This window comes from Falco naumanni, chromosome 5 (assembly GCF_017639655.2).
Source record: "Falco naumanni isolate bFalNau1 chromosome 5, bFalNau1.pat, whole genome shotgun sequence".
In the NCBI taxonomy this organism is placed as follows: domain Eukaryota; kingdom Metazoa; phylum Chordata; class Aves; order Falconiformes; family Falconidae; genus Falco; species Falco naumanni.
The window spans coordinates 19,595,323-19,610,096 of NC_054058.1; the positions used below are offsets into that span (position 1 = coordinate 19,595,323).

General features: G+C 36.0%; 2 protein-coding genes across 3 annotated transcripts in view; one reads left to right on the plus strand and one right to left on the minus strand.

The window, feature by feature from the left end:
- LOC121088764 (islet amyloid polypeptide) overlaps positions 1-14,774 on the minus strand; it is a 15,592-nt gene continuing 818 nt past the window's right edge. The window contains exons 2-6 of one of the 2 annotated variants that reach the window (XM_040595309.1): positions 13,560-13,635; positions 8,878-8,998; positions 3,291-3,387; positions 3,010-3,144; positions 1-461 (exon numbers count right to left, since the gene is read on the minus strand). In XM_040595309.1, coding sequence (XP_040451243.1) covers positions 272-461; positions 3,010-3,144; positions 3,291-3,387; positions 8,878-8,998; positions 13,560-13,635 — 619 coding nt within the window. In that variant the 3' untranslated portion in view covers positions 1-271. Of the gene's footprint in view, positions 465-3,009; positions 3,145-3,290; positions 3,388-8,877; positions 8,999-13,559; positions 13,636-14,774 lie in introns of both variants that reach the window. The other variant, XM_040595308.1, reaches the window with a different exon arrangement.
- Positions 10,811-14,774, plus strand: part of LOC121088763 (solute carrier organic anion transporter family member 1A2-like) — a 27,920-nt gene continuing 23,956 nt past the window's right edge. Inside the window, exon 1 of the mRNA XM_040595302.1 lies at positions 10,811-12,129. The gene's annotated coding sequence lies outside the window, so the exon portion shown is untranslated. The remainder of the gene's footprint in view (positions 12,130-14,774) is intronic.

Here is a 14,774-nt window from a genome sequence, read left to right on the forward strand (position 1 = left end):
ATTACTTTTCCATTTATTATTATGATATATATATATGTATTTTTTTACAAAGGAATTTGACAAGCAGATTTCTGGAGTTCTTAATGGTGTTGAAACAATAGCCTATGCATGTCATTGTACATGCATAGCGAAATGATGAACATAAATCACATACGCACACACAGAAAACAAGGCACTGTAAGGACTGTACAAGTAATAAATGACCAAGAGGTTATTGATACATTAAAAACTGGTCTCCTAATGAAAACTGTATCAGTAGTATTTTGAAACCCTAAAGCTGTGCATTGTTTTGGGGTTCTTTGCTTAAAAGCCCGACTGTGTCCCTCTTTCCATATGTATTGGACCCCACGTTTGTAGGTGAATAAATTGCTCCAATGTTGTTACTGGAACGAACTAAAAAGTCAGCCAAGCGTTGTGTCACACATGTAGCGGTGTTGCATTTCCGTTTCTCCAGATGGTGACTACTAAGGTGAAAAAAAAAAGAGCCAAGATTAAGTCAAATGATGAGCAATCAAGTGTGCCACTTCTAATAGGCATTTGAGCTGTGCTAATGTGGGAGTTCTTTTAATATGTGCACAAATACAGGAACATTACAATCTTCCTACCACCTACTTTGCGCCTGGAAAAAAATCTTGTGCTGTATGCTATTACCAGTTTTAATGATGGGGGTTATTTAAATGCAAAGGCCTTAACAGTCATATGTCATTTTTATTGATATTCTGCATAGCAGTTTATGACATCTAGAAAACCTGTAATGATACTATAGTTAAGACAGTAAGTGAAAACAGTGACTAAATGTTTGGCTTTAAGTTGAACTTCTAAACCTGTTTAGAGCTCTTGCTGATTTCATGAGGATTACTAACATAATGACAATCACTAACATTTATTTAGTTCTTTTGTTCCTACAGAATCATATCCTGCTCTCACTGAAGTGCACAGTAATCTTCCAGCCCACATCAAGTGGATTGAGCCCAAAGACTTTTTCTCCCAACTGCACCACATATCATGAGAGATGGCAGGCGCTGCCAACTTCTGCCAACTTCAGTACTAGCAAAAATTTAGCTCTGTCTAAACAGAGATTTCTTCACTACAAAAAAGCTGCCATATCTTTATTGAAACAGCAGCAACTTGAAAGTGCTGTTGTGGTAGGTGATAATAATTTGTTGGATGAGACTTTGAAGGGTGTCCATGGAAGAATCCATATCTAAAAATAACATTTTATGGTCTGAATCAACAGACCATTTACAGAACTCCATGTAGAACTTACATAGCATGAGATTTTTTCATTTTTCAATTGTAATAAAAGTGTTACCTTGAGAGAGCTTGGATTTTCAAATTTTTTTCTTAGACCACTATGTTATTCCTTCAGACAGAAATATTTTCTTGCTGAGATTACTTATTAAGTTATTGTTAATTTTCTTGGGCTTCTTCACGTTGATGTGTCATGAGGTAGGTAAGAGTTTGCAACAAAAAATGTACAGTGAAGAGTGACAATTTCCCAGTTTGAATCTCTGAGCAATTACCAATTAGTTCCTTTTCCTATTGATTGATTAAATCTGTTATCTAAAAGGTCATCTATACTTTTAGAATTATTTGTATTGATCTAAGAATGGAATATGAATTGTGAGAGAAATGTCTATTATACTGGTTCTTCATTGGCAAAGAGGCAGCAATTTCTAAGCAATTAATATTTTAAATATGTAATTGTATTTAAAAGAAATGTTTGAATAGGGTTTGCTATAGCTTCTCTTAGATTTCCATGGGTATTTCTGCCCTTAACAATCAAGTTTAATCAAGCCCTTAACATATAAGGTTCAAACAGCAACGGGTTCTCATGGAAATCTTGATTTGTTTGTGGAGGCAGAATTCTCTTTTTCATTAAGGGTACAAAATTAGGGCCTGACACTCCAAGTTTAAAACTCTGGTCCTTACAGGAAGCTACTAGATTCTAACTGCTGTTTGGTCTGACTTAACCCATTATACCTGATAGCTCTCTGATCTGCAGCTTTTAGTTAATATGTGCTTCAATGAGACAGTTCACCTAACTCTAACCCTAACCAGGGGCCCAGCAAAGCAGATAAGGCATACCACACTCACAAAGGTGATGCCCTGTGTTTGAGTATTACAGTTGGTTCTTTGAAGGAATAGCTGTAAAAAGTGGGAACTTAGTCTCCATTATCAAAATACTTTGTAAGATAACCAAATTGTCATGATTTTTTTTAAAATATTTTTTTATAAAAATGGTATTTTTTTATAAATTTGAAAAGAAAGGAACAGGCAGCTATAGAGACATGTATTTACTGAATCTATCCATGGTAGTATTATCACTGAAGGAATTTCACTCAAAAGCCTGATGAACATAGAACAGTTCGGTGCTATTTATCTTTTAGTACAAATCACAAATACTTTCTGAAATGCTATTTTGTTCATTGAAAAGTTACCTGAAAATTGATTTCAAAATGGATTTATAAACATGAATGCATTTCAGACATGTTAAATTCTGTTAGAACCAATTGCTTCTTTTCCTCCTTCCTGTGATTAAATTGATATATAGGTCTGTAATGAAATATTACTTACAGGAAACAGCTATATTATAAAATAATTCCATTCTACCAAAGACTTAGTGTTATTAAGAAGGGTATTTATATATTTTTTCCCCTTCAAGCTTGAAAATGTGACAAATTTAAAAAAGAAGGCCCTTTCAAAATACACCTTTCTTCTCAAGGTAATGTAGTATTTATAGCCTTTTTAATTCATGAAAGCATTATAATTGTAAAGCGATTACAAGATCTGCAACTTTTGTCTCCGGACTTCACTTTCTACCCTGAATACTTTGATCTTTATGCTTACAGAATGGCTCTGTTTACAAGAAGAAGGATATTCTCAGTTCTTTTTGAGAATAAGCAACAGACATAAAGAGTCTCAAGTAACAGAATATCACTGGCACAAAGTTTACTTCATAATTTGATCCTAGCTGATATGACTAGAAAAAACAGGGAAAATCAATACCTTTTTGTCTTTGCTGCTGATTGTTCTGGCATTTCCTCGCTAAGTCCTAAGAGTGTATTCCGTGACATTACTGGCAATATCCATCCTTGTCTCTTGGAAGTACCATCAGATAGATCATCAGCCACAGATAGCAATCTTTAAACAACAATAAAATACCCTGTGAAATTGAATGGCTGTGTTTTTGCTCATATTATTTGAGACATGAAAACAAAAGCAATTAATGCAATAATCCAAACACATTTTCCTCTAAAAAGAAATAAATACAATTATTTATTACTCACTTCTCAATAGGTGTAGCTTCCAAACAGCTCAGAGTGACAGAAAGTGCAATGAAGAAAACTGACAGCTTTAGGTTGCACATCTTTGCTTCCAAACTTTCTGAAAAGAATAATGATTCAAAACTGAAAGCAAACCCAAATACTCTTCAGCATACTCTATTACTGATACCCATTCTGTCCTAAATCAACAGCAGCTAGTCTTTTTCACAGTCTACAATAAAAATGATCCCCCTAAGTTTAGTGACACAATGCAGTTTCAGACAGATAGCTCTCAACAATAAATGTTCATTTTCCACCTAGTAGTTTCAATCCTTTCCCTTATCTCCGGTTTACATTTCCCAGCATGTTGCAGTCTCAAATTCTGGTCTCAGGTGCAATTTACCTTGAAGTTAACTTAGCGTTTTCCTGAAAAATGCTGTTGATTAATAATGAGAAACATTGTGCTTTCCTGAAAGCACATCTGTTGCACTGCGTTGTAAGTAAGAGAAAAAGGGAAATTGTTTACCTTTTACTGGTCAGGGAGCTAACTGAAGAAGCACGCCTGTGTTAGCAAGAAGGGTGCACACAACAATTCCACGCTTGCATCTAGCTCTGGAGTATCCCTTTTCCCCTTCCTTGCTGACAAGCAATACGGCTCTTATATACCCTTCGCACCTTTCTCAGCTCTGACATCAGGCAGCACAGAGAGACTGTCGTTAATTCCCATCCCTATAGACGAAAATTACCCCAGAGAGAAGCAGAGGCAGGTAGGTCATTATTACATTAGCACATCAGTAAATATTAACCTGGTATAAGCAGGATGCCCTCGTGAAGATACTGTAATAGCATATTGCACATCAGAACCGCAGCCTCAATTTTACGGTTCTGATAAGATGCTGAGGTAATATTCCCTGTGGGGGTTTTCAAGCGCTAAATAAGGTAACAAAAGTTATAAAGAAAGCCAGAGTAAATGAAACACTAGATCACCAATAATTGAAATATAAGAAAACAGATATCTTAGGAATGATAGAATAGTTAAAGTTGGGGAGTTTTCTTGTAGAAGTATGTAATGATCAAAACAGAAAAAATGTTTGAAGGGATAAAAGCTGTATGAAGAATAAGAAGACTGAAAATTATTTAAATTGACAGATAGAGTGATTATTCAGGGTAACAAGGTAGCAATCAATTTTTCAGCTAAGTATAATTATAAATGAAAATTTTGGCATTATTAATGTCAAATGTTTTACTAACACTGTAGATTCTCTATGTTATGCATAAAAATTGTGTTAATAATCTTAAGAAGGCAAAGACTAGGATGAAAAAGCTAGGAAATGCCAGAATAAAAGCTGCCTGTGTACATTTATTTCTCTAGTGTGCACAGGATATGGTTCAGGGAAAAATAGACAGTCTTTAATTGACTAAATCCAGTGTTAATAAATTACCTGATTGCAGATTTCTAAGAATACAGATTAGAACTGTTTTTTCCCTGATTTCAGGAAAATTACCTTTTTTTAAAATGTCTTATTAGTTGCCTTTAGGAGCCCAAATGCCTTTGGAAAACAGGTCTTTCACTTATTTATGGAGGTTAAGATGCTGGCACAAAAGCTCAGGCAAAGTTTTCTGCGACAAGAAGTTATTGTATACATATTCCATAATCCCAGAGAACACGAATTAATTAATAACTGCTTCAATGCCAAGTACATTGTCTTAACTAGAAGCCCCTTTCTTTGTCAGTTTAGTCTGCAACACCAGATTTTCACTGAAATGGCTAAAGTTCCAGTGTTGGCTCTTTTCAGGCATACTTGAGTTGAATGCAGAAGGAATGTTTAGCTGTGATAGTAGCCTCTTAATCTGATACAACAGCTAGTCTGCAAATAAGATTCTAACAAGTGACAAAATGTTTGATTTGTTAGTTGGTTGGGTTTTTTTTGTTATTTTGTTTAAGGGATGCTGCTTACAGATATTTTGCTCTCTCTTTTTAATGATGTGATCATACGCTTTTTTTTTCCTAGGTTCCTGTCATCCTTTTCTGAATGGACAGTCCCAGTGTAAGAGAAGTAAGCGTAGTGTTGTTTTATCTTCACCATGACAATATGCAACGTCTGAAACAAGTTTATCTCTCTAAAGAGTCTTCTGTTGTTATTTTCACTAACATTTGACAATGAAATAACATTCTGGTGTTATTTGCACTGTAGCAATTTCACTCCTCTGAAATGAAGGCTTGATTAGACCCATTTTTACAGAGATAGAATGGTGCTAAAAAAACAATTATGCAAAATAGTCTGGCTGGTGATTGACACCAGCCACTATTCATTGCTTGAATATTGAACTTGAAAATATCTTGGTGTGCTTCTGGGGTGGGAAGAGATCTGGGTCCCACTGACACTCAGTAGCGGTGTGTATGCTCTCAGCTCTTGTGAAAAGGCAAGCTCATGTTATTTCAATTCCTGAAAAGCAATGGATAGATCAGATGCAGTTTGCATCTAAGATTTTAAAATATTCTGCTTTAAGGCATCTAAGTGAATGGTTGTTGTGTCAAGCTTGAATCAATCTATGTGTTGACATAAGAAGTGAAACAGGCTTTTCAAAGAAATATTGGTCCCAAATCCTAATTCTAGCTGTCCTGCAAGTGGTCTTGAGGAGCCTCTAATGATCTGAGGGAAGAAGAGAAAGGCTGATTCCTCAGTGAATTGTAGAAATGAAACTGGGCTCATGGTGCCCCAGGACCATTGCCTTCCTCCTGGGCGACATAGCATTTTGGCAGAGTCAACAATAACTCTATCCAGCTATTAGTCAGATGTAATATTAACAAAATTAAGGTATTACGGCATCTGTTACAAGTCCTCTTAAGCAGGAGTAGTGTTTTTCCACACAAACAAGTGTGGAATACGAAATTGTGGAATCTCTTTGACAGCAGAACTGTTCGTAACTCAGATTTCAAGAACCTGGCACTAAGTACTGTGCAGTTAGTGGCATTCAGTGAAGTGGTTAGAAACCTATTTTTGTTCTTTTATCCTTAACCTTGATCTTAGAAAAAAGCCTTTATTACTGTGCATAACAAATGTTATCAATCTAAGGAAAAGATCAATTATTCTCAGTAAAGAAACCCATGACCAATTCTACCCTGAATAGTTACATGGTTTATATATTTACACTGGTGTTTAATTCTGTATGAAAAAAATTGTCAAAAGTAGTGTGCCTTTATGAGGGTCAGAGAACACCAGAGCTGAGGTTTACAAAGAATCCAGAAGATACAGTATGCCAATACCCTGGTTCTTTCTAGAAACTACCTACATAAATTTCTTGAGTTGCAAGATGATGAACATGCTGCACTGTGATGTACTTACAGCAGAGGAATAGGGAACCAGCCTCATCTCAAGTGTCTGCAGCTTTTATATACTGGGGAATGGGATTTGTCTGACTAAACGCAAGATGAATAGAGACACCGTTCTAGTCCCTGTTTCTAATGCAGAGCTCAGATGATTTGTGCCTGTTTCTCCTTCTTGGCTATAAAAATAGCCTTCAGTGACTTGCTCAGATACAGATGTTTACACTGCAGGTATCTAAATGTATGTGAAATGAATTCCATCAGGGATGCTTTAACTCTTTTATGTGCTCAGTTCCTAGCGTTTAAGGTTATCTCCCTCCCTTTCTCGTATTTACCTTTTTCTTAGGCTATTCGTGACACCTGCTAGACAGCTGGTTCTCACTTTTAATGACTGATTTTCAATTTCTGAGTTCCACATTTACTTAATAACATTAATAACACACATTAAGATCTTTGGTAATGGATGTCTTTTTCCCATTTGCGAGAGTGACAAGAAACCATATTAGAAACCATATTACCTGTTGCATGCACTTTACTAGATGCTGTTCTGCTGTGTAAGCTAGATGTCTCCAGTAAATTACATTGTTGCTCAGTTACCAGTAACTAGAATCGTGTGAATAACTCAGTTTAGTTTTCCTGTTGTACCAAAACAGAAAAGGAAAAGCTTTAGGCATTAACCTGAAATGGGCTTATTTAATTTTTTTAATAAAGCAGAAATTATAACAGCAGCATTAATATGCGTCAGTGTAAATACAACCAGTAATGAAACAGAATGGTGCATGTGTCACTGCTTGTAGCTGTTATATGAGTTCAGCACAGTATTTCATGTGATCTGACCAAGTTGTTTCTTTTTTATAACAGTTTACTAGCATTTGATTACTTTTAAATAAGTCTTAATCAAGCCTCTAAACAAAAGTATAAAAAAATGGTTTCATTGATAGTGCCAGCACCTCTGAAAATGTCTAAGTGCCTTGTGTTCAAATGGCCAAATCTGAAATTAGAGAAGTATATCAGGTGTCTAAACATAGTTTTATGCCATCATTTTATACGTCCTAGAATATCCGGGACTGTGATTCATGAACCTGGCTGATAGGACACTGTCATAGCAACTGCAGACTACTAGACACCTATGATTAGGAACCTTGATTATTCCCTAAATTTTTACATTTGGATGCCAAAGGATTAAAATTTTGGCTATAATACTCTCTTTCCAGTATTTTTTGCTTGGTGCTATGTTGATGAATACTACAAGGTCTGTACTTTCCAGTGTGTAGAGTTGTAATTTTGCACAGCTTAGGTACTAACAGTAGATCTGCTTCATTCAAATATTGTTTTATCAAATAAACTTTTGCTAGCACAACTTTCTTTGTTACTCCTATTAGGTGTGGGCCATTTCAGTACCGATAAAATCTCAAAAAGCTCTTCTTGTTGATCCCAAAACTGATGTTAAACCTATGGAAGAAATGTGGAAGAAGCAGTGGAAGAGGTAATACGAGCAAAGTTAATGATTTCTGCCCCAGTGGAAAAAACAGGTGATTCAGAAATGAAGGGTAGCCATCCATGGAATTGACTAGCAAATGGAAAGAAGTCATTTGGATAGGTAACAATACTTTAAACCCAGCTTTTATGATGTGTCATGCTATTCAGCTCACACCATTGACAGAACTGTGATGCAGACTCAAAGGGCTATTGCTAATGATTGCTCTGAGAATGAGGTCAGCAGAGTTTGTGCTGAATCGGTTCCTATAGCTGGGAATCTCCCATGTTTAGATCAGAAAAGTCAGAATTGACAGCACAGTGATTGATGAGTTATAGTTTCTAATACCATTCCCACTTGCAGATTATTGAGTATTAATTGCATGGCTTCTACTGGCTTGTATCCAACAATTTACCTTTGAATACAACAAAAGGTTTAAATTCTTGCTTTTCTTTTCTCCTGTCTCTTCTGCAGCTTGCTTCCAGAAGTATAAGCAAAAGCAGAACTCTCTTTCGGTTATCAGTGTTACTCTAGACAGTGCTAACAGTAAATAAGTAATACAAAATAGTACTAATGTTCTTCCTTTCTGGTAACTTAAGCCATCCATTGCTTCCTGCTATGATAATTCTCTAAAGTCATTGTCTATAAGAAGTTATCTATAAAAAGGTATTCAGCTTTCAAATATATTGCTGTAATGTATACATACCACTACTACAATAGGAGTCCTATAACATGTGGACTCATATGTGTACTTCAGATCAAATAATTTTGCTAAAAGGAAGGCTACGGTGTACTAAGGTACTTACTTGGAGTACCTCCTTGCAGAGTCAGTGCATTGTAAATTTGCATCCTGGGTCTCCTTACAGAAGAGTCTGGAGTGACTATTATTGTTACTGAATATGCAGAATGAGGTCTCCCTGAATGCTCCTGTAAGCGAAAAAAGAGATTAAGGAATTAGTTATGTGTCAAAGTGCTGTTTCTGATTTACTAAGTGTAACCACGAGAACTCTCCACCCCCCCTTCCCCACCCCAGCATCTTCTAAAGAGCACAGACATCTGTAGAAGACACAGTGAGACCAGGAACCACCCTCCATGCTCCCCAGACTTATTTCAGAGGAGGTGAATTGCTAGTAAGTATAGAGCAAATGGAACCATTCACCAATAAGAGAAACTACTGGTTTTCAAAATAAATCTACGCAGAATCATGTCAGCCCTTCCTACCTGATCTAGTGCATAAGTTTTAACTAAGTTTTCTTTTAAACTGTCTCACTTTAAAAACCAGATTTTTTTTTTTCCCTTTCTGCAAACTGCAGCAAGAGAATGACAATTTGGCTTTGTCTTGAAACGCTCTGAGTCTTTTAGATGATCCTGTCTTGACAGCTCTGCTATTAATAGTGGCATTTTCTCTGCTGTTTAAAAAGGAGAGTTGTGCTGAACTGAGAATCAGTCATGTTAATAATAATTTTTCACTAAGGGCAAATGCAGTATAGTAGCTTATGTAGGAGGATTCATGTTGAAAAAACTTATTTATGGTATGTCAGCACATGTGGCTGCAAAATAAGGTAGCCCTTCTTCTAAGAGAGTTGCAGTAGGGCTGCATTTACTGTATGCTTGGATTATTTTATGTGTGAGTGTTAAGACCTGACCTTTTCATTCTACTTGGAGATGAGAAAAGATTTTGATAAGCACAGGGAATGTGAATCAGTACATGAAATTGTCTCTCTACTGTAAGAAGTCATTAAAAATTCATTAGGATTTCAGCATATGTATCTAGAAAAAAATAGTGGATTTTTTCTCTGTTATGGTAGTGTCTTTTACACCAGATATTGCTGTTTCCATCCGTTTAGCAACCACTCCACTTTTGGCTGAGATTGTCTCTGATTACAGAAAATATGAGTAGTATGAAAAAGTCAGTATTTAAATGTAAGCTCTCACAAAGAGGGAGGAGATACAAGTGACATGGCTGATTCAAAAGGTGATGTTTTTTTCCATAACCTGTTATTGAACCAGATACCCAGCAGAAAACTGAAAGCGTTGTATTTATTATTGCAAGGCAAAAATCCTGAGGCTCTAGAAAGTTTCAATTATTAACATATTGAAATAATTTCATATTAACACATATTGTGTCAGTGAATGCTACAGTTTCAATGGGTCAAAGCTGAAAAATCATATTACAGTGTTTGATTCAGAGAGGAACTTTGTGCAGAGCAGCAGAGAAGCATATACTTCAGGACAAGGTGTCTTTAAAATTTGTACTCTTTATTTAAAATGGTATCTTAAGCTCTGCTTTTGGGTTCAGAGTATTTTCTATTGCATGAATTATTGTCTAGATTGGTGGTCTTCTTTTATTTTTGTTTCTCTCCTTGATTTACAGGATTCCTACAGAATTCCAGGTGGAGGGGTAGACCTCTGGCTAGTGACTATGCTTCTAGTGACTGTAGGCTTGATTTTATTACTTTTTGCAGAAGCTCTGTACGCTTTCCTGGTGCAAGGGGCTGCAAATGGCTAGTTTCACATCAGAGAACTATCACATTGCCATGTTGTTCATACTTACTGGTATTGCGTTAAAAAATGGAATAATGTTGGCAATGTCATACATAACTTCACATCAACATAACATTTCATATTATTTCATGTCGATAAAGAGTTAACACATTCTTAAATTATTTTTTGAACTGTTGTCATAAACAGTCATAATCTTCTCCATCGTATTGCCTTTTATATCATCCTATTGCCTTTTATAATACTCATAACAGTCTGTAGCAGTCTAACAGAATAAACAACTGTCAAAAGAACCATAGAAATTGCCACCATAGAGGTAAGTAATTTTTATTAGAATGTCTTAAATGTACACTGTTATTCGAAGTCAGTTCTTTAATTTCTGTTGTCAGAAGAGGATGTATATTTCATGCAACTTAAACCTTTCTGAGCAAGAATACCTGTTTTGGGGGATCCTATGAAAATTTCCTGTGTTTTAAAAATGAGGTGTTTGTAGCTAGAAAGCCATGCTCGAGGGTAGATGAATAGGTACATGCCTGATTTCCAAAAGTTCACCTGTGTTCCTGGAGCTTCCACTGGATGTTTCACACCTTTTAGGATTAAGCTGTCTTAGAAGTGGTCCCTGTGTAAAATGTACTTAGAAAGGCCAGGCGTATCACCTTTAAGCGTTTTGTAGTAACCAGTGTCTAGCCTGATGATATCTCTGCACACAAAGTGCATTATCACACACCAAAAAACTTGGGAACTTGATGGATAGCAAAAGTGAAATGCTATCAGGTTACATAAACTGCTGATTGATGAATCATAGTTAATGTCATTTTTTAAGAGGAAAAGACTCCAGAGAGACTTTGAAGCCTTTGAACTGCCAGTCAACCTACAGTACATTTGTTCCTTTAACTTTTCTTAAAGTATGTTTACGAGACAGTACACCTCATTAGTGGAAAGCTGACGACCTGAGCACACAAGAAATCCCTTTGTAATTTAAAAAAAAGAGGTACTGCCCAAAAGTATATCATTAGGTTTTCAGTATTTTTTTTTTACATAGATAATTTATTCTGAAAAGCTGTTTTGACAATTGGAATATTTCTGTTTTCTAACATTTAAAAATGGAAGTTTGTGTAAGAGAATGTCTTTGAGCCTTGTGGCAAATTTTACAAAGAACACAGATTTTTATGTCTTCATAAAGTTTGCTACAAGGCTGGAAGACATAAACCTGCTTTGCTAAAACAAAAGCAAAACCCCCAAATCCATACAAGTGGAAATCGATGTGCTAAACTGCTTTATTGAGAAAGAAACTGTTATGACAGTGTCACTAGTTTAAATAAATAGTTGAAAACTGAGAATAGACAACAATTAATGTTTTGTCCATAGACAATATTATTTCCAATGTATGGATCTGAATGCTTGCTGTACACGACTATTTATTGTTCTTGTGTTACAGGCGAAAAGATTGAGATGATGATGGTTTAAGGGGGAGGTACAGAGTCAATGGCAGAGTTGAGAATCGAAGACAGATCAGAATCTTTATCTAGTCTGAAGCTGACATGCATTCTGTTGAGGTGAGAGAAAAGGAAATCTTACTAGATAGTCAAACTAAATCTGTGTGATGACATTCTTATCTGGGCTGCCATGCTATATCCTATGGGATGTGCAACCCATGATTGCTGTAGTGCTCAGTTCTGTGGAGACATAGCTCATATTTCCAGCTTTTCCTGAATTAGTTGCATTTGCAGTTGTTTACAACTGGAGTGCTGTGAAAGAGCTACTTAGTCCTTGTTTCCAAAATCATGTATTTACAGTGAGCCCAGAAGTGACTTCTGTATTTTTGGTAGGTAACTCATCATTACATATACATTTAGACTAGGATCGGTAATTGTACATCACCTCTGCATTTTGTACTGAGAACTTCTACTGATTTCCATAAGACCACCTGAATTTCCTGCGAGCTTGAATAAGCAATTGTAAGGGGATCTTATGCTGGGAGCTGCTGGCTGACAGGCTTTTTTGTTCCTTGGCCAAGATAAGTAGATCTAGAATGACATAAGGAGAGATAACCATTACAGGTGTCACCTGACCTGATTTTTATCTGTCTAAAAGTTAGTTATCTAGACTAAGGTAGCTTTCTAGACTTTCAAATCAAAGGGAAGAAAGAAGGACCTCCAGAGACTGTTTCCTCCCACTTATTTTAGACAGCTGTCTTAAGATGGGATAAATTACTCCCTGGAAATATCTGATTCTAATGCCTATTGTGAGACTCTAGATGAAGATCTTCAACAAAACTACTTGCTAAGAATAGGGTATACCCGATTCTATACAAATACTTGACTCTCTCAAGTTATTTTCCTTATATTGAAGCACCAGAATGACTAGAGTGGCCCCTCAAAGAAAATCTATCCAGACAGAAAAAAATATTTGGAGTTTTAGCTTTTCATGCGGTGTGCTGATAATGCAAGAAGTGGACTTGGTGCAAATATGGCCTTTAGGAGAAATCCCATGAAGAAGATGGGAATTCAGTATGCTAAGTTGTCGGAGCTGTATTATCCGTGAATTAATCACAACAGAAAAAAATATTGAATTCCAAATGCACTGGATTTTACATAAATTTACTGAAAATTAAACTGCATTTGTGAACATATGTTGATTTCATATCTCCACTCCTGTTTTTTTTTGGGTTTTTTTGAGAGGTATTTAAATTGTACATGTTGCTGATCACCAGCAAATGGCTGGGAGTGACTCCTCTTCATTCACCCCAATGCCACTGCTGAAGGCTGTGTGCTGAAACAAAAGCAGATTATAAAGGTCAAGATCTGTACAGCAGGTGTTTCCTTCCCAGTGTCACCTAAGCACATCCAAACACTGAAAATTCACAGAAGTCACTGAAGTGCCCATGTAGGGGCCTTAGGGTGTATTCCTTCAGGCACTTTTTATGCACACAGATCACCCAAGTAGGCTACAATTAGCTACTTGAGGATTGAGAACATGCACTTACCCTAAAAGTGTTCCCCCAGCATCCTTCAGCTTCCAAAAAGCCTGAAGAAATGAAAAAGCTCTCCAGCACTTTCAGGCTGCAAAAAATTAAATAAATATATTTTCAGTATAATGTATTTTTCTTGGAAAACACTGTTTTCATTGGAAGGATTCTTTCATTATCAGCGTAAAAGGTCTTTTTCCTTCCTCCAGGACTGTGGAGCCAAATGTATGGATACTAGCCTTCATTTGTTTGCAGGCAAAAGTCTCTAACACACTTTCTCCACGAAGCAAAGACTGATGTAATTCCAATAGTACTTCCTTTCTCATAGTGCTACAGAAAAATAGAACACAAGCGAGAAGGTTTGAATGTAAACGGTCCTTGGGAAAACTCTTATGTCTATGTGTGTGTTTATCTAGTTCTCTAAATTTGAGCTAGAAAATAATGTAACAGTTGGCACAAACTATACATCATGTAAACTGGTACCTGGGTTATTTTTTTCTGATGCGGAGGTAAGTATTTAAAGCAAATTGTTAAGTGCCATCTATAAGGAAGTGTTTATTTTAAATGAATTTTTGCTTTCTATTTTTTGTAATTCTTTTGCTGGGTCTGAATCTTCAGTCTTGCTCACGTTGAGCCAAAATTGTTGTTGAACAAAATAATCTGACTGAGACTGTAGAATTACACAGTTGTGCATATGATGTTACTATGATTTTTTATCTCATCAAAGTTTATTTAATGGTTATTTATTTAATAATTAATTACACTCCCAGACAATGGCTTTTGTTTCACTGGTTTGCTCATTTCCTGTAGACACTGAGAATACTTGCATGCATCTCAGAAGCTCACTTTTAAATAATTATGATGGATAGGGAGGCTTGAAAATAAGGATCTCTGTAGACAAAATCATGGTGTCTCCTCCCCAGGTAGGCACAGATTAAAATATAAAATATATGTAGAATGTATTCTACAAATAGTTATGAGGTGAAATATTAGAAAAATGGATGGGGCAAGACAGAAAGAGGAAAGGACTGGCAAATCCTTGTAGTAGCTTAACGCAGGGTAAAAAACCAACTAGACAGATCTACAGTTCTAGTTTCTAATCAATTAAGATAAATATATATCTGATTCCCTGTGCATTCTCCTAGCCAAATCTCTTGATTCAGTGCTTGCAGTCACATTTCCATAGCTAACTATTACAACTGGAATACTGAAGTTATTTTTAATGCGAAAGCA